Source organism: Delphinus delphis, chromosome 1, assembly GCF_949987515.2.
Source record: "Delphinus delphis chromosome 1, mDelDel1.2, whole genome shotgun sequence".
Lineage (NCBI taxonomy): Eukaryota > Metazoa > Chordata > Mammalia > Artiodactyla > Delphinidae > Delphinus > Delphinus delphis.
Genome location: NC_082683.1, coordinates 19,492,772 through 19,516,404, shown reverse-complemented (window position 1 = coordinate 19,516,404; position 23,633 = coordinate 19,492,772). Strand labels below are relative to the sequence as shown.

General features: G+C 41.7%; 2 protein-coding genes across 4 annotated transcripts; one reads left to right on the top strand and one right to left on the bottom strand.

Moving 5' to 3' along the window:
- Positions 1-1,305: 1,305 nt before the first annotated feature.
- Positions 1,306-8,243, bottom strand: LOC132428531 (pre-mRNA-splicing factor SYF2-like). 3 transcript variants are annotated; one of them, XM_069540837.1, is made up of 6 exons: positions 8,119-8,243; positions 7,856-7,966; positions 4,719-4,843; positions 4,020-4,137; positions 2,883-2,981; positions 1,306-1,611 (listed from the first exon to the last, which is right to left on the bottom strand). In XM_069540837.1, the coding sequence occupies exons 4-6, from the start codon at positions 4,064-4,066 to the stop codon at positions 1,452-1,454; spliced, it is 306 nt and encodes a 101-aa protein (XP_069396938.1). In that variant the 5' UTR covers positions 4,067-4,137; positions 4,719-4,843; positions 7,856-7,966; positions 8,119-8,243; the 3' UTR covers positions 1,306-1,451. The 3 variants fall into 3 exon arrangements, with proteins under 3 accessions (XP_069396938.1, XP_059872515.2, XP_069396939.1); XM_060016532.2 differs by having other exon boundaries at positions 7,856-8,226; XM_069540838.1 differs by lacking the exons at positions 7,856-7,966; positions 8,119-8,243 and adding an exon at positions 7,388-7,830.
- Positions 8,244-11,871: 3,628 nt separating this feature from the next.
- On the top strand, positions 11,872-18,466 carry SYF2 (SYF2 pre-mRNA splicing factor). The gene is made up of 7 exons (XM_060016521.1): positions 11,872-11,937; positions 12,169-12,279; positions 14,194-14,319; positions 14,736-14,853; positions 15,201-15,291; positions 16,448-16,546; positions 17,332-18,466. Exons 1-7 carry the CDS (start codon positions 11,911-11,913, stop codon positions 17,495-17,497), a joined length of 738 nt encoding a protein of 245 aa, XP_059872504.1. The 5' UTR covers positions 11,872-11,910; the 3' UTR covers positions 17,498-18,466.
- The last annotated feature ends 5,167 nt before the right edge of the window (positions 18,467-23,633 follow it).

Here is a 23,633-nt window from a genome sequence, read left to right as displayed (position 1 = left end):
ACTCTAGTTTCCAAAGCTTGCCTCAGCTCTTCAAAATGAACCTTTCCCATACTGAGCTAATTACAGTATTGCCTGTTTGAATTAGTGGCTTTTACCATCCACCTAGTCACCTTCAGAGTAGTCTTCAGATCATACTGACAGCTGTTTTTTTGGTTGGCTGTTGGGAGCACTTTTCTCCTCTGGGGAAATCCTATTTGTCCTTTAAGCCCAAGTCAGTATGATGTCTTTGAAGACCTATTAATTTTTCCCTCCCGTCCTTTTCCCTTAGTAGAAAGGTATTATTAAATGTTTCTTTGAAAATACAGGAGAAGAAAAAACTACTGGCATGTTATTACTCTTGATAAGATTGGGCAGCATGGGTGTGTATTTGTGTCAAATTATTTTAAAAAATAAGTAAAATTACCACATCTGTTCCCATTCCCAGGAGCAATCACTGTAAATAGTATGGTGCACATCCTGGATTTTATTTTTATGCCTGTACAAACCTCTTTATATAGGTAAGAGCATCTTTTCATGTTAGATCTGTCTCATTCTGTAGTTGTATGACTGTACCACAATGTTAAAATTCCCCTATTCACAGTACACTGAATATACCTTTATTATTAGCATTTATATTACCATCTTTATAAACCCGTCATTAGCTAAATCGGAGCTTCCTACTCGTTGATCAATTAAGTGTGCCCAGCTTACACTGATCTCAAGCCTAGGCATGTTTTTATTCACGTAACATAGCACAATCTTCACTTTCATGGGATACTCCTGACTTCAGGTTTTCTATCCTCTGTTTCCCATAATTACTACTAAAATCGCATGTCCCAATTTTTTAGTTACAGTTGAAATAAGGTTAGAATTTCAGTTAGCCTTTAAAAAAAAAGATTGTATTATGTGTATTTTAATATTTTCACCAAGTGTTTTAACTTACCTTCTTCCAAGGGATATTTGCTTTTTGAAGGATGGCATATTTGTAAAATGCTACTGGAGAATCAGTCTCCCACCCTCTATGCTTGCCCCATAAATGCACCTGGGCCATGGGATACAACATGGGACAGGCAAGCACCTGCTAATTGTGACCTCTTGGAGCAGGGAGGGATTAGGTTGAATTTCCAGTGACCACTGCCTGCCTTTCACTACCTACCATAGCTTATAAGAAGAATTAGTGCCAATTTAGCAACTCACCTCTGAAGCTCCCAAGTTCAACTCCAGGTCAAGTCAAATGTATGACAGATTTCAGCATGATGATGACTTGTGTTTGTATCTAAGGATTTTAAGCCTAGCAGAGTGCACACATTAAGCACACACTTCAAACACAGAAATACAAGACATTTTTCTAAAACAAATGAATAATAAATATATAAGTATGAAAATACACAGATCTGTAGAACATGTCTTTACAAATTTTAAAAGAGTCCTGATTTACTGGTACAATTTGGCAGAACAGTTCCTGAAGGAGATTAGACAGCTGTTCTTCTTTCCAAGTTTTGTTTAATTTCAGCTGTATATTTCTCATAGAATCTTCCTGCCTTGTTGAATTTGGCATTCCTTTCATTAATGTAGTCAATATCTGCATCATTATAAGGACGTCTCCAGCTGTATTTGTCTCGTTTTTCAATTCTGTAACGGAAACAAATATACAGAATTCAAAGCGGCATTCCTTTTTTTTTTTTTTAATTTATTTATTTTTGTGTTGGGGCCTCGTTGCTGTGCGCAGCCTTTTCTCTGGTTGCAGTGAGCAGGGTCTACTCTTCATTGTGGTGCACGGGCTTCTCATTGCGGTGGCTTCTCTTGTTGCAGAGCATGGGCTCTAGGACCGCGGGCTTCTGTAGTTGTGGCTCGCGGGCTTAGTTGCTCTGCGGCATGTGGGATATTCTCGGACCAGGGATCGAACCCATGTCCCCTACGTTGGCAGGTGGATTCTTAACCACTGTGCCACCAGGGAAGTCCCTCCTTTTTGTTCTTAATAGTTAAGCCTGAAAGCAATATCTTTAGAAAGCATCCTACAAGGATATATGTTCAATGAGCATTCTTCTTGAATTTAATCTTAACAGTATCAGATGATCTGGTCTGAAGTTTGGGAAATTACCCAGGTTCACGCTGAAATATGAGTGGTCACATATTACGTTGAGAGAATTTTTATACGTACTCTGTAGATTCTGCCTAGTAGTTACCCCATTCAAAACACATATAAGCAACGTAAGTGTCCATCGACAGATGAATGGATAAAGATGTGGCACATATAAATGGAATTCTACTCAGCCATAAAATGAAACGAAATTTGAGTTATTTGAGGTGGATGGACCTAGTGTTTGTCATACAGAGTGAAGTCAGTCAGAAAAAATACCGTATGCTAACACATGGAATCTAAAAAAAAATGGTTCTGATGAACCTAGGGGCAGGACAGGAATAAAGACACAGACGTAGAGAATGGACTTGAGGAGGAGGGTGGGGTGGGGGGAGGGTAAGCTGGGACGAAGTGAGAGAGTAGCATTGAAATACATACACTACCAAATGTAAAATAGCTAGTGGGAAGCAGCTGCATAGCACAGGGAGATCAGCTTGATGCTTTGTGACCACCTAGAGGGGTGGGAGAGCGAGGGTGGGAGGGAGACGCAAGAGGGAGGGGATATGGGATATATGTATACATATAGCTGATTCACTTTTTTATACAGCAGAAACTAACACAACATTGTAAAGCACTTATACTCCAATAAAAATGTTAAAACCACACACATAAAAAAGTGGTGGTGAATGGGACCACTCTTCAAACTAATAATTCAAATGTTCCTTAACTTCAATCCAGTTGCTACACTTCAAGACCATATAGTTAATTTTGTTACTAAGCATGAATAACTACTAAAACTTTAGGCTGCATTTGTAGTACTTACTGCTTTTCCAAGTCTACGACCATCCTATCAGTTTCCTCTGTGGAAGGCACGTGTGTTCCGTGAAGAAGACTGTTAGATGTTGGGTAGAACTCCTCTCCACTGAAAAAGAGTGAAGTGGTGAGTAACACAAAAAAAGATCCTATACCTTCAGAACTGGACAATGTTTAGTGGTCAAAAGTGGAAAACTTTGAGATACTTGATTTCAAAGAAATAGAATTCAGACCAAAAATATATATATTTAAGAAATATCTGCTCCTGGGACTTCCCTGGCAGTCCAGTGGTTAAAACTCCATGCTTCCACTGCAGGGGGCGTGGGTTCGATCCCTGATCTGGGAACTAAGATCCTGCATGCTGTGTGGCCAAAAAATAAAAAACCTCCAAAGCCCAAATGAGTTAGCTGAGGACCACAGGTTAATGGAATTAACGAAGTTCATACAGTAGGAGAGCTTGAGTAACATGCTCAATTGAGGGCACAATTTACAGGCCTCTCCACTATCTACACTATCATTATTAAAACAGTCTTGATCTTTAGCACAGTACCTGTCTTACATAATTAGGTAAGGAGTGTAGTTTACCATTGTTTACTGTGCATGACGAAAGAAAGTATCACTGTGTCCCTTACCTGTGGATAAGGGTAATAGCAACAGTAATAATCAATGATAACAAATAATAGCCAATACATATACAGTGCTTTCCATGTGCCAAGCACTGATTGAGGGCATTGTATGAATTTATTTAATCTTGATAATAACCCTGTGAGGTGGGCACTGTTGTTATTCCCTATTTACAGATGAGGAAACAGAAAAATAGTGTGACACAGCTACTAAGTGGTGGAGCTGGGACCCAAGGCCAGGAAGCGAAGCTCCAGAATCAGCACTCTTAAATTCAAGGCCTTTCAGTAACATACATAATGTATGCTTTTAAATCACATCGACCTACTGCTTTTCTCTCAGTCTCTCATATGTTTCCATGTCAGGTCTGATCTGCTTTGTCAACCTATGATACTGGTGTAATTGGGCAGCAGCATAATCTGAAAAAATGAGAACCCATACTATTTTAGATGTTGGGTGGGGCATTATTCGACTTGTTAAATGGGCCATTAATAGGCCCATTCAATAAAGTAAAAGCCATTTTTACCTGAAAATCCCAGATTGGGGTTTTTCCTCCTCTTTTTCCTCTCCCATTTTTCTGCATCTTCTGCACTGATCTCGAGCAACTTCACTTTCTTATAGTCTTCCGCTCTTGCTGTACATTCCTAAAACGAGGGGAAAAAACATTAGCTTTATTGTCTTATACAATTCCTTAATTCCTTTCAAATCAAAGGCCTAAAGACTGCCATCAAGACAGTAAAATGGCCAGTTTACAAAGAAAATTGTGGAATCTGCTATATCTGTAAGAATACATCTATAAAACTGACACCAAAAATAGCTGTGGGGGACACATTAGATGTCCGTCAAAATCCTTGCTTGCCTCCTTTCTGGGCTCATGGCCGCCCATTTCTCAACGTCCCTTGCAGCTGCATCAGGCCAGGTGACTTGGGCTGCTCAACTGGGAACTGATACAGGAGAGGCTTATGAGCTTTATCTTTTCTTATTGTTGGAGCTTTTGTTACTGTAGCTTAACCTTTTACCCTAATATCCATTATGTGGCTGCAACTATGTGCCAGGCAGTGTTGTAAATGTCTTCCATATTTTATTCTCAAAACTCTCTAAGGTACAGATGAGGAAACCAGAGCTGGAATGCTTAATGCTTAACTACCATGCAATATACTGCCTGAACAAAACACAATATAATATTTGAATCCACAGCTTATGAAGGTGGCAGGAGTGTACTTACTTTTTCTTTTCTTTTTCCTGCAATTCCCATTCCAAATGAGCTTTCTTAGCTTCCCAATTTGCAGGTAATTTAAGTCTTTTATCTTCCTCCACAACTTCCTGGTGATTTAATTTTCGAGCTTCATTCTACCACCAGGACACAAAGTTTGTCAGTAGAGGTATGGAAACAAATCCAAATAAATGTTACCTATCTTGTATGGTAGGCCATCCAAAATGGACTTATGGATTTTATCCTGAAAGGAAGGGAGCCACTGGAGAAGTTTGTGTGAGAGTGTGTTTGTACTGAAGAGATTTCATGTAGGGGGAAGAGAGGTAAACACCAATATCTATACCTTTAAGTATTATTTTACTGCCTTCAAGGAACCATGCGGTAAAGATGGAAAGAGCAATAGTTTGGGAGCAAGAAGGCCTGAGAAATACACTGATTTGACTACTCCCTAGCTGTGTGATGTAAGCAAGTCACTTAGGATTGGATTGAAACAGCATTTCCCAAAGTATGAGTTCCACTGTACAGAGGTACTTGAGATGATTTTAGATACTACTTAATGACAGTCACATACTGAGAAAGTGATTCCATTTCTCATTCCTTTTTAAATTCAGATTGGGTTAAAGACAAAGTTTCAGTTTTAACACGTCTAAAAACACCTATCTTAACGCCTCATTTAGTCTCCCTTTAAAAACAAACAGAGGGGACATTCCCTGGTAGCGCAGTGGTTAAGAATCTGCCCGCCAATGCAGGAGACACGGATCGAGCCCTGGTCCGGGAAGATCCCACATGCCTCGGAGCAACAAAGCCCGTGTGCCACCACTACTGAGCCTGCGCTCTAGAGCCTTCAAGCCACAGTTACTGAGCCTGCGTGCCACAACTACTGAAGCCTGCACTCTAGAGCCTGCAAGCCACATCTACTGAGCCTGCGTGCACAACTACTGAAGTCCACGTGGCTAGAGCCCATGCTCCACAACAACAGAAGCCACTGCAATGAGAAGCCTGCACGCCGCAACAAAGAGTAGCCCCCGCTCACCACTAGAGAAAGCCCACGTGCAGCAACGATCACCCAATGCAGCCAAAAATAAAATAAATATTTATTAAAAAAATAAAAACACTGAGCAAGTGGACAGGTGGTCACACTTACAGTATAAACCATGAAGGTGGTATGAGAAGGACTACAATCTAATTTTCCTATTATCTATGAAGTTCAGAAAGTTTTAGGTGACAGAGTTAGTGGCAGAGTTAGGCCAAGAACCCAAATTTCCTGATTTCTAGCTGGTTTTCTTTTCTACCTATAATATTGTAATATCTCTTTAACCACAATACCATCAGCACACTCCCCAAATAATTCCTTATTATCAAATATCTTGTCAGTGTTCACATTTTCCTGATGGTCTCATAAGTGTTCATTATTATTTTTACAATCTGTTTGAATTGGAATTCAGACAAGTCCCACATGTTGCGATTAGTCAATATGTATGTACACCTCTTAAGGTTTATTTAATGTATAGTTTCCTTTTCCATCTTTTTTATCCATTGCTTTTTTGAGGAGTGTGAAAATGACTGTGTTGACTGTCCTATTGTTTCCCAAAGTGGCATCTGCTAGTTGCCTCCCTATAATGTCCTATAACATATTTTTTGACCACTGTATTTCCTGTAAATTGGTCAATAGATCTAGTGGCTTCATCCAATTCAGGTTAATTTTTTTAAAAGATTTATTTATATTTATTTATTTAATTTTATTTTTGGCTGTGTCGGGTCTTAGTTGCGGCACGCGGGATCTTCGTTGAGGCATGCAGGATCTTTCGTTATGGTGTGCGGGCTTCTCTCTAGTTGTGGCGTGTGGGTTTTCTCTTCTCTAGTTGTGGCGTGTGGGTTTTCTCTTCTCTAGTGGCATGTGGGTTCCAGAGCGCGTGGGCTCTGTAGTTTGCGGCACACGGGCTCTAGTTGAGGTGCGCGAGTTCAGTAGTTGCGGCGTGTGGGCTTAGTTGCCCTGTGGCATGTGGGATCTTAGTTCCCCGACCAGGGATTGAACCCATGTCTCCTGCATTTTAAGGCATATTCTTTACCGCTGGACCACCAGGGAAGTCCCCAATTCAGGTTAGATTTATTTTTAGCAAGTCTACTTATATGAAACTGGTGCTACATACTTCTATCAGGAGACACATAATCTCTGATTTTATCCTTTTTGTGATGTTCACAGCCACTGACTGTGATCCAGTGACTCATTAAAAACTGCAAAAGGGGGATGTTTGAATTATATCATTGCTTCTTCACACATCATCCGGCCTCCTATTTTTTTTTTTTTTTACAGTATTTCAAGTGAATTAAGTATGTCCCACTAGTTTTTAGATTGCGTTTTTCTGCGCAAATAGAGATAACTACCATCCTCACACATACCTCTTGTCTCCAGCTGCCTGCTGACCTCCTATCCTAATGAGGACTTTTCCTTTGCTCTTGTTCCTACTGCTCTATACCACTTCCCCCAACTCCTTTACTTGTCTAATAATATCCTACCCATTTTTCAAGCAGCGTAGTTGTCACCTTAGTCTCTAGTTGTCAGTCTTCTTTCTTCTCTGCACTTCTGAGGCACTTTGTTCCTCCCTCTAACATACCATTTACCAAGTCGTGAAGTAATTATTTGTTACGGATCTGCCTCCATAACTGGGCAGAAGCCTTACCATATTTACCACTGTATCCACACCATCTGTTGATAGTTGGCTATAGCACACTAGAGGCCATTAGGTGAGGGGCTGTTTTTGGCTGAATGACGCCAACTTGCTGCGTTGACAACAGACAAGTTACTTTCCATTTCTGGTCCACGGTATCCCCCTCCATGAAAAGAAAGGTTTGACAGAATCACTTGAGCTGAGAGGAGGGTGCAGGGAGAGGATGCTTAAAAAAATACCAATGTCTGTGTTTAGAAACTGATCAAATCAGACACTCTGGAAGTGAGGCCTAAGCACGTCTAGCTTTTAAAAGGTCTCAAAGTGACTTCAGTGTGATTCCAGGTTGAGAACCACCGGGACCGAACTTTCATCTAGCTCTGCAGGTCTGTCACACGCGCTGGTGCGGCTTCCTCGTCGCTCCACAAACGCGCACGGGCCTGGCCACGTGACAGGTCTCAGCTGGACTCTGGGGCGACTCACCCGCTTCAGGTGCAGCTCCCGGAATTTGCGCAGTCTCTGTTCGCGCTTCTGGGCGGCCAGCTCCTCGGCCGCCGCAGGGGGCTGCTGCTCCTCTGCGCCGTCCACCGGCACCTGCGGCGGAGGACAGGCTGGAGGCGGGGCCGGTTCGGCTTCTTCCCGGACGGCCCGGGTGATTCCCCGCGGTTCCCGGCAGGTCGGGCGCCCTCACCGCCGACCCCGACCCCACAGTGTCTGCGCCCCCGTCTCTGCCTCCCTGGCACTACCTCTTCGTCTAGCCGCCGTCGTCTAGCCTACACTCCCAACCGTTGGGCAAGACCAGCCCCACCCACGTCCTCTGCCTTAGCCTTTGCCGCCATCACCCGGTAGCGCTTTTTCCCCAGACTTCCTGCGACAACTTTTCCGAGTCTTCAGCTCACTTCCGTCAGCCAGCAGCCACAGGTTTCGGGACAAAGCCCCGCCCCTTTCTGCTTCCCCAGCTGAGGAACCAATCCCTTGGGCTGTATCCGATTGGGCCAGGCTTGGGCCCAGGCGCACTGAGTGGAGACACGAGGGCAGCGCAGCGGAATCGTCTGAGGAACAGGGGTAAAAGGAAGAAAACGCCACCAAAAGTGTGAGACAGCAACCCAGAGCACAGATTGTGCCCATCAAGTGACCAAAGTAGGCCTACAGTCACCATCACAGCATCCTATCTTAATCTTTGCGTGGCGGTACAACGCCCGGTACAACGGAAGCTCCAAGAGAACAGGATATATTTCTGTCTTGTTCACAGCGGATTCCCTGTGCCCCGAACTGTTTGAAGAAAGGAAGGAACAAATTGACTGAGGGTACTCGGGATCTCTTCCTCAAGCATCTCCGAGATGCAGAAAGATTTCTTGGATTAATGTGAGATTTTGACTTTCTTCGCAGAATTCTGCATAGGACACCATTCTTCGTATATCTGTCCATTCATTCAGTAATGAACTGTATAACCATTCTCTATTTAACTCGTCTATTCTTTGGTTCATCATCTATGAAAAATAAATAATAATACAATACCCATGTTACAGAGTAGTTTGAGGACAAATTCGACAATATTTGTGAAATATTTGTGACTTGTGCCTGGCCCATGGCAAATGACCAATATACCAGTTGGGATTAGGTGTGTCCTCCTCCTAAGATGTCTTTAAATGTTTTTCTTCAGGGGGCCCTAACCTTCACCACCTTAAGGGTCAGTTTCCCCTGTTACAGCTTTTCATACTTTCTTCTTTGTGGCGCCTACATAAATAATTAAATAAGCGTGGAACTGACTGTTTAGTGCAGTTAATTTAAATGAGACAAGTTTCTTAACAACTATGAAAGCAGCAAATCTAGCAGTCATAAGCTTATATTTTTTCTACATTATGATTTGACAGAGCAGTCGTTAACACGTATTTTTATTCTTTAGGAATACAGAAATGTCAGTTATTTTCAGTATGATCACTTAACGAGAATTACACGATTTGTAAAAATATTTTATCCGTCAAAGCCCTACATACTCAAACCAAGTAATTAAGGAGAGTTTAATAAAGGGACTGTTTACAGAATTGTAGACTGGGTTAAGAGAAACCAACAAAAGAGTGAAGCATTCCAGGGCTAGCAACAAGAGGGAGCCATTGCTACCCCTAATCCTAATAAGAAGAAGGAAGGATAGGATAGGAGAAAGTCTTCAGACAGAAGATGTGACTAAAGAAATGCAGCCAACCCATAATCCAGTCAGGGAATAGATATCCTGACCATTTATTCTCTTCTATTCTAGAAAGCATCACTTTCCCACTAAATCCACTTGTGAACTTTCTATTCTGTTCCTTTTTTTTTTTTTGGTGGCCCATATGGGGACTGAACCCATGACCTTATTCTGTTCCGATTATGTGTCATTTTCTGTGCCAATGTTTTTACTGAAGTCTCTTATTAAGTTTTAATTCCTAGTAAGATAAGTTCCTTCTCATTTTTTTTTTCCAAAACTACTCTTGGCTGTTTCTGTAAAAAATTTTTAATTTTGGAATTGGAAATATATTAATATGATTCGACATATATATGTATATATATAGTAAATCCCCCAGATTGTCACTTATATTAGCTTCTTGCAAAGCAAAAATATGTTCTTAGTAATCCTAACCCTGCCCATTGCCTCTTAAATATAGCATACTATAACTATATACAGTTCTGTACCTTGCATTTTTCATTTAGTATACTTTGGAGAACTTTCCAAATTAGTATACAGAGAGCTGCCCCATTCCTTATTTATTTATTTATTTGGGCTGTGCCGCGTGGCTTGTGGGATCTTAGAACCCCGACCAGGGATTGAACCCATGCCCCCTGCATTGGAAGCACAGTGTCCTAACCACTAGACCGCCAGAGAATTCCCTGCCCCATTCCTTTTTACAGCTTCCCCCGAATGTACCATAATGTATTTAACCAGTCTTCTATTGACAGACGTTTGAGTTGTTTCCAATTTTTTGCTTTTACAAAAAACTGAAATGAACAACCTTGTACATAAGTCAGTTTATGCCTGTGCAATTGTACCTGTAGGATAAATTCCCAGATAGCTGGGTCAAAGATTAGATGCCTCTGTAATTTTTATAGATATTGCCAAATTGCTCTCCCTAAGGGTTGTACCAATTTTCAGTCCTACTGAGACAGGCTGGGACCTGGGACCACAAGGAAACAATAAGGGACTAAAAATAACTGGGTACATGAGCAGCTGGGGCAAATTACGAACCACACAATACAAAAAGGCCCAAAACCCAACTGCCACTTCTGAGATGTCAGGAACAAAAGCAGTCTACTGCAGCATGATCCCTGAACACAGCACCACCAAACAGGTGGGGAGACCACCTAAGCCAACCCTCTGGCCCAACCTATGGATCCGCCCCTACCATTTAAAAGGACCAGCTAGCGTGCCCCTTCTCTACCACTCCCTCAGGGAGCTAACAAGGGCAACTGTTACTTGTTTTCACTCCCTCCTGCTGCAGCAAGAGTCCCAATTCAAACCTTGCTTGAATTCCTCATCTGGCCTCATCAATTTCTATTGATTAAAGAGTCCAAGAACCCTGGCTGGTAACACTTCACAGGCTCACCGATAGTGTTTCACTGAACTTTTAGATTTTTGTCACAATATTTTACAGTTCCAAAAAAACAAAAACAACCCACTGAGATTGATGGAATAATATTACATTTATACTCATTCGAGATACTCATTTGTGATATTACATTTTTCTATTGTCTTCCAACCAGAAAATCATCACGTACTGAAATTTAATTTCTTTGTACTTTATTTCGTATTTTTCTTCACATTACCGTTTAAATCTTATACCCAGGTATCTTTTCATTTGGGGGATTACTTTTTCATTTCCACATCTAATTAATGGTTTTAGTGAAGAAAAAAAATATTTTCATGTATTTCTCTTGTATCCAGCACCTTAACTGAATTATATTAATAACTGTAGCACTATTATTAATTCTGGCGCAGTTTCACCGCTGAGCACGGAAGAACGAACAGGATGGGACGAGTCCTGCTCTCTGCAGTTTACAACGTCGTTGGGGAAAAAGAAAACGAACAGACTAGAAAAACACCTTACATATATTAAAGAGAAAGAAAATGGTAACATATGACAGTACTAAGGGCCTACGCGACACCACGTAGTCAGGGGAGACCTGCCTCGGAGGAGGTGACACAGGTTAAGCGCTGAATGGAAAGCACTTTTCGCTCAAGGGTGCAGCACACAGTTGAGGTGACTTTCCACAAGGCTCCCAGCTCCACCATTCCTACCTAGCGACCCTCTACCGAAACCCCCAGCGCTCCTCTCTCAGCCTCCACCCTTCCGGCCCCCGCCTCTGCGGCCTTTTGCGGCTGCGCAAGGCCCTGCCCAATAGAAAACGTCTCACTGCCAAGAGGGGCAGGGATTGGTCCTAAATTCCTGAGGCTGACAGGAAGGGGCGGGGCTTATAGTAGGTTATTAATCTGTATTGACGCTGCAGTCCGAAGGCCGGCGGAAGTGCTCTGGGTTGTTGCCGGAAGTGGGCGAGGAAAGGTTGTGATGGCGGCTGCGACTGTAGCAGAGAAGGTGAGTGCTGCTGGCTCTTTCCAGGGGTTTTAGTCGGGGAGGGCTCTGAGGGACGGCAAGGGCGAGAGGTGGAGGAGGTGCTTGTGTGCCGGGCCAGGAAGGCGCAGATACTTTGGGGCCTGGGTCGGCGGTGAGGGCCCGGCCTGGGCTGTTGGGACTCGCGGGTAATCCGCCTGGGCTCTCCGGGGAGAAGCCTAACCGGCCCCAACTCCAGCCTGTCCTCCGCCACAGGTGCCGGTAGACGGCGCGGAGGAACAGCAGCCCCCTGCGGCGGCCGAGGAGCTGGCCGCCCAGAAGCGCGAACAGAGACTGCGCAAATTCCGGGAGCTGCACCTGAAGCGGGTGAGTCGCCCCAGAGTCCAGCTGAGACCTGTCACGTGGCAGGCCCGTGCGCGTTTGTGGAGCGACGAGGAAGCCGCACCAGCGCGTGTGACAGACTCGCAGAGCTTGATGAAAGTTTAGTCCCGATGCTTCTCAACCTGGCAAGACATTGTAGTCACTTTTGGAAAGGGACATGCTTTCACCAAGCTTTCTTTCACCCCCATCTGTTTTAACTTAGTTGGGCTAGTTTGGGGGTCTCTGTTACTAACCGCCTCCGTCCTGTATGATTCTAGTAAACTCTTCATTTTACCTAGGGAAATATGTGGAGCTAGAGACTGGAAGAAATTTGTCCAGTAAGAAAGCTGGTTGCCTCTTCATTCAAAAATAATCAGCAAATCTCGGGAAGTCTATAGGGTCAGTGGTTCAGCTAGTAGGTGGGGAACTAGATGAGTAAGATAAGTCCTCTGCTCTTAAGTAGAGGAGACGTTCTAGCTAGAAATTATATTGTGATAAATGCCATGCTTGAGTGAGGAACAAAGTGCCTTGGGAGTGCAGTGAAGGAGAGATTGGTATAGTTTAGGGGCCCCCAGGGAGTGCCTCGTATAAGAGGTGACACCTAAAGTACTGCTATAAAGATGAGTAAGATGTTACCAGAAAAATAAAGAAGTTTGAGGAAGAAATATCTAAGCAGAGGGAACAAATGCAGAGGAAGAGAATTCACGTCAAGGATAAGAGTCCAGCAAACAACTGGCTGCAGTTGGAGCTGAGAAACAAAAAAGCAGCTCTTGACTGTTTCACCTCAAAGGGGCCTGACTGGTAGCTTGGCCATGGTTTCACAAAACTCCAACATCACTCTGACTGTCACAGTGTGACGAAAACAAAACTGTTCAAACCACAGAAATGACCACACAGCACCCACTTCTGCTAACACCAGTGACAAATACAGCACTAGCCTCACTCCATTAGTTCTGCTTCCTGTATAAAAACTGAAGATACCCAGTCATAGAATGCCCTGGCTTTCTGACAGTGCCTAATCCAGGGCACAACCATGCTTCCTTGAACCTTTCCCTCCAGTCACCTGATACAAACTCAAATCCTGTAAGGGGCTCCTCCTAACACCCTCTCACTGAAATGCCTCCAGTTCCCCATGGTTTGCTGTTTCCTTCAATGCAATACACACAACTTTGTTTGACTACACATGTGTTCTTGGTGTCTTCAACTGGAGGGCATTGTCAGAGCCAAGAGTATGTGAGGGATGGTTGTTGAGACGAATGTTCTGGGTTTTTCTCTTTACCCAGAAAAATTTAATAAAGAATTCAGCACACTTACATATTTACTTGGAGGGACTGTGTAAAGAACATGAGGTTGGATTAAGAGACATGTCTTCCTGGACTAACGGCCACCAGCCTGTAACCCAAGAAACATCTAACTTAAGTTGTCCCTAAGATGGTATACTCATTTTGTTTTATGCAGTTATTTTAAAACAGACTCTACATACAGTAATTTAAATGGAAAATGCCTTTCATTTGACATGATGTAAACTGCTAAAATATCTAAAGAGGAGGGGGGACTTGGGAAAGGTTAGAGATATTATGATAGGTATTAAAGCCCCCAGCCCCAAATTGAGGCTTCTTCTTTGCATCAGTCAGGATTAAAAGAGAATTGAAAGTAGAATATCTTTCTCATAATGTGAGACATTAACGCCCAGGCCTTTGGCACAGCAAACTAGTGCAGCTCAACACATTTCTTGACTGTATACAAATGCAGCCCTAATTAGGCCGTTTCCTTGCTTAAAATCCTCTGATGGTTCTCTTGCTTTTAGGGTAAAATGGAGTCCCCTTGTTAACGTGTCTTGACCTTCCTCAAAGAGGGAAATATTTGTTTGGATTTATTTTCATGTTTCAGCCGATAGCCTTTTTGCGTTTATGGTTTTAGAATGAAGCTCGTAAATTAAATCACCAGGAAGTTGTTGAAGAAGATAAAAGACTTAAGTTACCTGCAAATTGGGAAGCCAAAAAAGCTCGTTTGGAATGGGAACTACAAGAAGAAGAAAAGAAAAAGGTTAGGAACTACTCCGCTATTTTCATAAGTGGTTTATTCAATCTTTCTAGAGTATTAAGGCAGTAAAAAATGCTTTTTACCAGCTACCAAGCTTTGGGTGAGTAATTTAACCTCTCTGTGCCTACGTTTTCTCATCTGTAAAATGGGACCTGTAATAATTATTTGAGTTAATTATGAATTAAATGAGTCAATGCATGTAAAACATTTAAAAAAGGGTCTGACACCTGATAAATGTTGAATAAGTATTATTTTTTAGATTGATGTACTCACTTCTTATATACCATAGTAGATTATCAAATTTCCTTCAAATATTAATCATTATTTTTAATGTATTGCTTGATATCTTTATTTAAAATAGGTCAAATAATTGCTTGAATCATTTGGGCAGGCATTAGCTTTTTTCCTTTCTTTTTCAGGAATGTGCAGCAAGAGGGGAAGACTACGAGAAAGTGAAGTTGCTAGAGATCAGTGCAGAAGATGCAGAAAGATGGGAGAGGAAAAAGAGGAGGAAAAATCCCGACCTGGGATTTTCAGGTAAAACTCACCTTTACTTTATTGAATGAGCCTGTGAGGTAAGCGTTGCCTTCAGTGTTTCTGGTTTTAAGAAAGGATATACCCCTTCATGGAATATTCTCCAAGAGGCTTACTCCCAAGAAAAATACAGACATATCTCATAGGGTAGAAGTAAAAAAGGCTGTGCTTGAGGCAGCTGGATCCCTTTACTCATTGTGCCAAAATTAAAGCCTGTATTATCAGCATCTTCAGGACAGAGGCTCTGCTTAGATCAGTGCGTGTATTGCTAACAATAATTTTGACTTTTCTCTGAATAGTAATGACCAAACAAGGAAATATATCATTTCCGATTCTCATTTTATTTTTAGATTATGCTGCTGCCCAGCTTCGCCAGTACCATCGGCTGACCAAACAGATCAAACCGGACATGGAAACATATGAGAGACTGAGAGAAAAGCAGTAAGTTGACAGGAATAATGCCAGTCCTTTTTCATCCTGAAGCGATTTTTTTTTTAAACATTACACTTTATTTATTTATAAATTTATTTATTTATTTTATTATTTTTGGCTGCGTTGGGTCTTCGTTGCTGTGCGCAGGCTTTCTCTAGTTGCGGCGAGCGGGGGCTACACCTTGTTGTGGTGTGCAGGCTTCTCATTGCGGTGGCTTCTCTTGTTGCGGGGCATGGGCTCCAGGCGCGCAGGCTTCAGTAGTTGCAGCACGTGGGCTCAGTAGTTGTGGCTTGTGGGCTCTAGAGCACAGGCTCAGTAGTTATGGCACACAGGCTTAGTTGCTCCACGGCATGTGGGATCTTCCCGGACCAGGGCTCAAACCCATGTCCCCGCCTTGGCAGGCGGATTCTTAACCACTGCGCCACCAGGGAAGCCCTTCTGAAGTGATGATGTACTTGTGCATGTATATAAACGTACATACATAAATACAAACAGACTGCAGTGCTTGGGTATGGGTTATCCACAGCTGATTAAGAATAGTTTCTGGTCGTGATGACACTATTTGCTGCTCATCCACAGCAGTTAAGCTAACCACCTGGTTATCTTTCTAGCTGGGCATACTATGACAGGGTGTTGAGAGTTTAATACCCAGATTATCATAGTTATTCAGATATTTTGGGACGCAGAATGCTTTAGTGCCAGGATGGGTGAACTTCTGCTGTAAAGGACCAGATAGTAAATATTTTAGGCTTTGTGGGCTATGTGTTCTCTGTCATAGCTACTCCACTCTGTCCTTGTGATGTGAAAGCAGCAGCAGCCTGTAGAGGAGATATAGACAAATGGACTGTGTCCCAGTAAAACTGTTTATAGAAACATGCTGCAGTTTGTTGGCCTGCTGTAGTGGAAAGAGAAATATCCTGAGCCTAGAAGCAAGTCCTTTAACCTCTGGCCCTGGGCTCTTTCATCTGTAGAATGAAGGTGTTGGCGTAAGTGATTTCTTACTTCTGTCCCTTCTAATTCTGTGTTGTTTTTTTTAAAAAGGTAAGGTAGGATCCCATAGTATAAAGATATGTATGTATTTTATCTCTCATCGTGAATGGTAGTTTAGTTTGAAAATGTGGAGCACTTGCAGTGTTACTCCAAGTCCCTGTTGCCATCTTTCCAGTGAGGAAGAGTTTTACCCAACATCCAACAGTCTTCTTCATGGGACACATGTGCCTTCCACAGAGGAAATTGATAGGATGGTCGTAGACCTGGAAAAACAGTGAGTACTCCGTGTAGCAGCCTGAAATTTTAAACGTTTAATGACAAAATGGACATAATATGCTTAGAATGAATTGAGAAGACAGATATTATACTTCCTAATTTCTGAGCTAGCATCTCTAGTGGTTTTGGGGACAGACAGTAAGGATGGGTTGAGTCCCTATGATTTGGAATGAAGAAACAAAGTATTGATGGAATTGAGTTGTTATAATTGAAAATTATAAAGAAAATTATTCTTTAAGAAATTATTCTTGTTTTTACTTTAACAACCATTCCACTCTTTGATTTGAAGAAGTACAAATGTTCCAGTAAATCTATCTTTGTATATTTGTGTTTCTTAATACTGATAGGAATGTGTTTCCTGATGCTGATCAGGCAGAGCAAAATGAATTTATATTATAGGAGCTAATACACTTAAGTATTAAGAATAGTGTCTAGTATATACTGTGTACTCTGTTCATATTAGCTGTGGTTATTATTAATATAATTACTGTTGTAATTATTTTCTGTTAAGTGATACTTCATGTGTCCAGTTCCTAGCAGTGTAGCATTGCTCTTCTAGAAACATTCTAAAGATGAGTTTGTATTTACTAAATTTCATGGTTCATACCCAGGGTTGTGCTGTTAATTGGCAGTTTCAACTTCATCTTGATGAAACTGGCCTTCCTCCCGCCCCTTCCCAAAGTGCTAGTCTTAAGTGTACTGATTCTATTCTATTTGGCCATGTTTTATTAAGATCAATAAAGAAGGCAGTTTTGAATTTTATAAATTATTTTCTTCTCCCAGAATTGAAAAACGAGACAAATATAGTCGGAGACGTCCCTATAATGATGATGCAGATATTGACTACATTAATGAAAGGAATGCCAAATTCAACAAGAAGGCAGAAAGATTCTATGGGAAATATACAGCTGAAATTAAACAGAATTTGGAAAGAGGAACAGCTGTCTAATCCCTTCAGGAACTGTTTAGAAGCTTGAGAATGGAGTGAAAATTTCTACTAGCAAATTGAAGTTCTCTTCAGAGTTACACCAGTAAACCAGAACTCGGTCTATGCCTTCCCACTCAGCATTTAAAAATAAATGTTTTTTCTTAAACTTCTACTTCCATGTATATTTCCACATTTTTGTGCTTGGATATAAGATGTATTTCTTGTAATGTACTTGTTTTGTAAAAATCTACTTTGTATAAATTCTATTATTTTTCTATGTATTTTAAATGTGTATGACTGTTGAATCTTTGAAGCATTTTGGCTTTAAGAATGCTGGCAGCATACGTAAATGCAGTCATTGTTACTTTGAATGTTTTTATGAATTTGACAAAATCTAGAGCTGGACTCAGGAACTATTTGGGGTTGTAGACTCCGAAGCTAAGGACGGTGATGAGGAAGGGAGCAGTGGCTGCTGGAGGGTAGGTATAGGCTCTACCCGGGCTGCTTGGGACCAAGTTCAGGAAGTAGCAGAACTGTCCTCCCATGAATACTGACTATGCACAGTTCCCTTTTAAAAAAGGAAATGTCTTGTGGAATAGAATCCCTACTAAACAATTTATCATTTAAAACAAATATTTGTATTTGTACATTTATATATACACAAATATACACATACATGCTTCCATTCCACAAACATTAAAAATTTTTCTATTATAGGAAATTCCAAACATATTCAAAAGAAGACAGAATAGTACAATGAGTCCCATATACCCAATGCCCATCTTCAATAATTATCAACTTAATGCCAATCTTTGTTCTGTCTTTATTTCTATCCACTTTTCCCTGTATAACTCCTGTGTTATTTTGAAGCAAATACTAAATATATAATTTTGTCTATAAATATTTCAGTATGTATCTGAAAGATAAAAACTTAAAAAAGGCCACAGTACTATTATCGCAATAATAGTTTAATAAAAGTCAGGAGTGAGAGATTGGTATAATTTTTTTCTATGTGATGGTAACAATACTAAGTACCTAATCAGGACATTCCAAATTAAGCAAAATCTGAAATTCAGAGAAAATTTCACAAATATTTCAGCTTTTGTGTTTAATGAACATTTAATACCACTCGTAATTGTTCCCTTTTAAAATTCATGTAGTACTTTCTGTTTCTGCTCTTATTTTGTTTCTTCTAGCATTTAATCTGTGTGCAGTTAATCGGGTCTGATCATAGGGCTTTGATGCTGCCTCTGAAAATAGATATGTTTCTTTTCCCATTTCCACAACTTTAGTTCAGGTCTTTAGTCCTGAGTATTGCAATAGCCTTAAACAAAATCACGTCAAGAAACATTGTCAAATAGAATCTGGCAAGGTATTTAAAAGAATAATTCACTATGAGACAGCAGGGTTTATTCTAACAATGCAAGAGTGGCTTGTAGACATGTTAGTTACCTGTCCAATATCAATTCTCTTTTCTTCATAACCATCCAAACCCTGATTTTTTGGGTGAATTTGTGGTAGAATTTCCAGCTAAACATTTGTTTCCCCAGACCAACTTGCTGTTACAGGTGGTCAAATGTTATAGTTCTGGCTAATAAGACACAATCTAATTATTCTGAGAAATCTTTTGCTTTCCTGGTAAGGGAGTTGCCACTCCCTCCCCCTTCCTTCCAGCTTGGATCACATACGTGAGGCCTGGAGTTTTAGCAGCCGTCTGTGCCATGAAGTAACAAGCATGAGGATAAAGTCAATGTGCTGAGGAGAGTGGAGAAGAGCTTGCATTCCTTTTGGCATTGCTGAGCAGCTGCACCGGCACTGGATGCCTGCCTCTCATCTTCCTGTTCCTCACTGCTGAATAAACTTATGACCAATGCATATTTCAATTTCAGGACAAATGTTACATATACAAAAATGAATAGTTTTTTCTCCACTGTAGAAATAAATACATAGAAATGGAGATGGGAGGAAATAGTTACAATAGCAATAAAAATAAGAATCTGCTGAGACACAAATTTAATGAGAAGTCATAGGAGAATCTACTGAGACTAATGAGAAGTCATAGGACCTACGTGAAGAAAATTATAAAATCTAATGAAAGAATTAACAGGAGTATAACTGAGTCACTTTGCTGTACAGCAGAGACTGGCACAACATTGTAAATCAACTATACTTCAGAAAAAAAAAAAAGAGTCAAGACTTAACTTCCAGCCAAGATGGAGTGACGGGGTGGATTTACCTTGCCACTTGAAATGTTAAAAAACAGTAGTTTTCAAGGTAATGGAAATCAAGGAAGGCCAATGGTTCCTAAGAGAGGAAACAAACAGGTGTAGCCCTATGATCACCTCAGCTTACTGTCTTTAGCGAACTTCCAGCCTGTGGCGCATGGCGGAAGAACCCAGGCAGAGCCCAGGGGCGCCCTTCGTTGAGGAGATAGAGCTGAAAGTCTGGGGACACCACAGTGGCAAGATCTTACAGTACGGAGTGTTGGAGAGGTGGGAGCTGCACACAGAACTCTGAAAGTCCGCAGAGGTCTCTTCAAGTATCAGGCAGAATACATGTGTGAGGAAACGACTCGAGGCTGAGGGGAGACTAGCACCTGGCCCTCACGTGTGGCCAGGAATAGTGTTTTCCACCAGCTGAGCTGGAAAACTTCGTAATTCATGGAGTAGTATAGTGAGGTTTTGCCTCAGTAGTGGAGAATAATTAGTCCTAGACTAAACACTGCTTAAAAGTGTTTGCCTAAAAATCTTAAAAGTTAAGACCTGAAAGAAACTTTCTGAATAATTTAACTACAGCCTAAAACAAAGATTAAGAATCATTGTAAAAAAAAGACAGAAATATCCAGTACCCAAAAACATCAAGTTCACGATGTCCAGCATCTAACAGAGAAACAGGAAAGTAGGACTCATAATGAGAAGAAAAATCAAGCTAAACTTACCAAGAACTGACATAGATGTTTGAATTAAGAGAAAAATCAGGGAATTCCCTGGCAGTCAAGCGGTTAGGACTCTGCACTCTCAATGCCGAGGGCCTGCGTTAAATCCCTGGTTGGGGAACTAAGATCCCACAAGCTGCGCAGTATGGCCACCAAAAAAAAAAAAAAAAAAAAAAGGACAAGTCAAACAGTTACTATAGGTGTACTCCACATGTTCAAGAAGTTAAGAAGAGACAGGAAGATATAAAAAAAGACCTACATCGAACTTCTCAACATGAAAAGTACATGTCTGAGATGAAAAGTATACTGTATGGGCTTAATTGCAGATTAGACATCATGAAAGAAAGTAGTAAACTTGGAGACACAGCAACAGAAACCTTCCAAAAGGCAACATAGAAAGTAAAAGAATTAAAAAGTGAACAGGGCATCAGTAAGATGTGGGACCCTGTATGTGTAATTTGGATTTACCAAGCAGACACTGCTGCCCATGGAAGGCTCTGGGTCTGAAGTCTGGTCTCTCTTTGTTCAAGTATGAGCAAACATGAGAGGCATTATGAAAGGCATATTAGCACCAAGCCTTTTCCTTGACATAGTCACAAGGTTGAGAAAGATTTGAAAAGGGTCTGCCTGTCTCAGGGGTGCCCACCTGCGAGACACATCTTGCCCTTTGGAAAATGCTGTGCCAGCAGAATGGAGATGATTTATGTCAGTCCTTCCTAACCCATCCGTGGGACTGATGAAATTGAGTGCCTAAAAAAGGAAGCGAGGCCTATTTGGGGGGGATGTAGGGGGTGTGGCTGGAGACAGAGGCAATGTGAGCAACCCCTCTTTGACCCCAACCTGACTGCTGCTGAGTCCCCATTAGCCATTGCTTATTCAAAGAGAGAAGGAGCAAACAGTGGTCCTGTGGCCCTGCTGCAGCAGTCCTGGATGGGTATGCCCCTCTGACAGTGCTCCTTCCTACCCTCTCCTGCTGCAGCACTGCTCCTTGCTCTGTTGGCAAGCTCTCTTCAGAAGCTCACTGCTAATGCAGATTTAACCTTGAGCTCTCCTTGGGTTGCTTCTCCAATCCAAGGCAGTTAGACTCAAAGTCCAGTTTCTTTCTTTTTTTAATATTTATTTATTTATTTATTTTATTTGGCTGTATCGGGTCTTAGTTGCGGCACGTCATGGGCTTAATTGCCCTGCCGCATATAGGATCTCAGTTCCCCGGCCAGGGATTGAACCTGCGTCCCCTACATTGGAAGGTGGATTCTTAACCACTGGACCACCAGGGAAGTCCCCAGAGTCCAGTTTCTGACAAACAACAACTACTTGCAGAACCCAGGGATCTGAGAATCAGAGGTCCCTCCTGGATTTTTTGCTACGATAGGACCGGCACTTATGGTCAAATCATTAAAGCCAAAACAAACAAACAATCCTTATCTATAAAAATGTTCACTTTTTGAATGAATAGTTTAGCTTTGGATCCAGTCTTGTCCCTGCAGATGAGGTTGTCGGATTTTTGTTTGGAAACCTGCAGGCTGTTGGGAGCTCAACAGGCTGGAGGGACCACGAGAAACTGGGAGATACTGACAACATCTCACCTGGCTGAAACCTGTGTGTGTACATGCCAGTGTGTGGTGTGTGGTGTGTGGTGTATGTGTGGTGTGTGTTGGGAGGGGCAGGTGTGTGTTTCTTTGGCTAGAAATGACTCCTTGGGGAAAGATGCAGAAAATACCCCACAATCTCAGAGGTATACTCTACAATGTATGGAGTCTTCCATACATAGGATATCGGTCACCACATGTATGTAAAAGTAAAACACCTAAAATATACCACAATTTTTACAAAGTCCTGCTTTGGCATTTCTCATTCTTATTAATGTAATAGAAGCCCTCAAATAAGGAGGGGTCTGTCTCTCACCTGTTGCTTAGAGGCCCATGTGCACAGGGACAGAGCCTGAAAGCAGAAAGGGGTGGGGAAGGAAAGCAGGGACAATTAAAGAGCCCTTTGGAGTGATCATGGCAACTGTTTAGCTCTCCCTTGTGGGGTTTGAGAAGCATAGTTTCAAAGTCAGTTGTACTTTTTTAAACCCAAGAAGAAAGCATTCGGCTGTTTCCTAGTTATCACATTAATCCATAGTCATTTTAGAAAATTATTTCTTCTAATTGGGAGGTGGGGAAGGAAGTATGGAGTTTGATCAGTTTATGAAATCCTTAAGTATGGGAACCACAGAACTAATTTAAACCTCTTGTTAAAAAACTAGGTATAACTTACATAAACGCACAATCTTAAGATGAATTTTTACATATTTACAACCAGGTCAAGCCTAGAGGGATACCTCATGACCTCTCACCATCAAACCATCCCCCAGAGGTAACCATTATTCTGACCTTTATCACCTCAGATCAGTTCGCCAGTTTTGAGCTTCCCATAAGTGGAATCATATAGTATCTAGTTTTCAGAGTCCGACTTTCTTAGCCCAACATCATGTCTAGAGTGAGATTTGTCCAGGTTGTGTGCAGGGCCAGCTTAAGCTTTAAATCCCTTTCCAACTCTGAGATCATCTAGTTCTATAAGGAGGGAGGAAATGAGGGAAGAATACAATTTGAGAGAGACATTTGATGGAGTTTTAGAGTTGATAGTTTCAGGCTCTTCAAAGAATGAGGATGACGAAAAGGAGAAGATGTTAATGACCTGTTCCCCCATTGCCTGTGGCCCGTAGGGGTGGGTAGATAACTGGTTTATTTAATTGATGACACTTCAGATCCAGAGGAGCTGTGCTCCTTGACTGAACTCCAGAAGTCTCAACTCCATCTGGACCTGATTTATATGATAAGATCCTGGACTTTAAGCTGGTGCTGTAATGGGATGAGACTTGGTGGTTTGCAGGAGGGGACTAGTGCATTTTGCGTATGGGAGGGAGGTGAATTTTTGTTGGCCAGGGGATGGGCTGTGGCAGGTTGGAATTTCCAAAGATGGCCACACCCCTAACTACCCCTTTCTGCAAGCTCTTCCTACAATATGATGTTGATGATTCTCCATCAAGAGGTGGTGGATTAGTTTCCTAGGGCTGCTGTGATAAAGTACAGTCATCCCTCGGTACCTGCAGGGGATTGCTCAAGTTCCAGGATTGGCCCTCCATATCTGTGGATTCCGCATGTGAGGATACGGGCTGATAGTACCACAAATTGGCTGGCTTGAACCACTGACCCTTATTGCCTCACAGTTCTGGAGGCT

Bases quoted from the DNA above. Each gene is read 5' to 3' on its own strand.
- LOC132428531 (XM_069540837.1), bottom strand. From the start codon at position 4,066: ATGGGAGAGGAAAAAGAGGAGGAAAAACCCCAATCTGGGATTTTCAG. The intron at 2,982-4,019 runs GTAAAAATGGCT...ACTCTTTTTCAG, and splicing joins CCCCAATCTGGGATTTTCAG to TGGAGAGGAGTTCTACCCAA. The intron at 1,612-2,882 runs GTAAGTACTACA...TTTCCGTTACAG, and splicing joins GTCGTAGACTTGGAAAAGCA to AATTGAAAAACGAGACAAAT.
- SYF2 (XM_060016521.1), top strand. From the start codon at position 11,911: ATGGCGGCTGCGACTGTAGCAGAGAAG. The intron at 14,320-14,735 runs GTTAGGAACTAC...TTTCTTTTTCAG, and splicing joins AAGAAGAAGAAAAGAAAAAG to GAATGTGCAGCAAGAGGGGA. The intron at 16,547-17,331 runs GTGAGTACTCCG...TTCTTCTCCCAG, and splicing joins GTCGTAGACCTGGAAAAACA to AATTGAAAAACGAGACAAAT.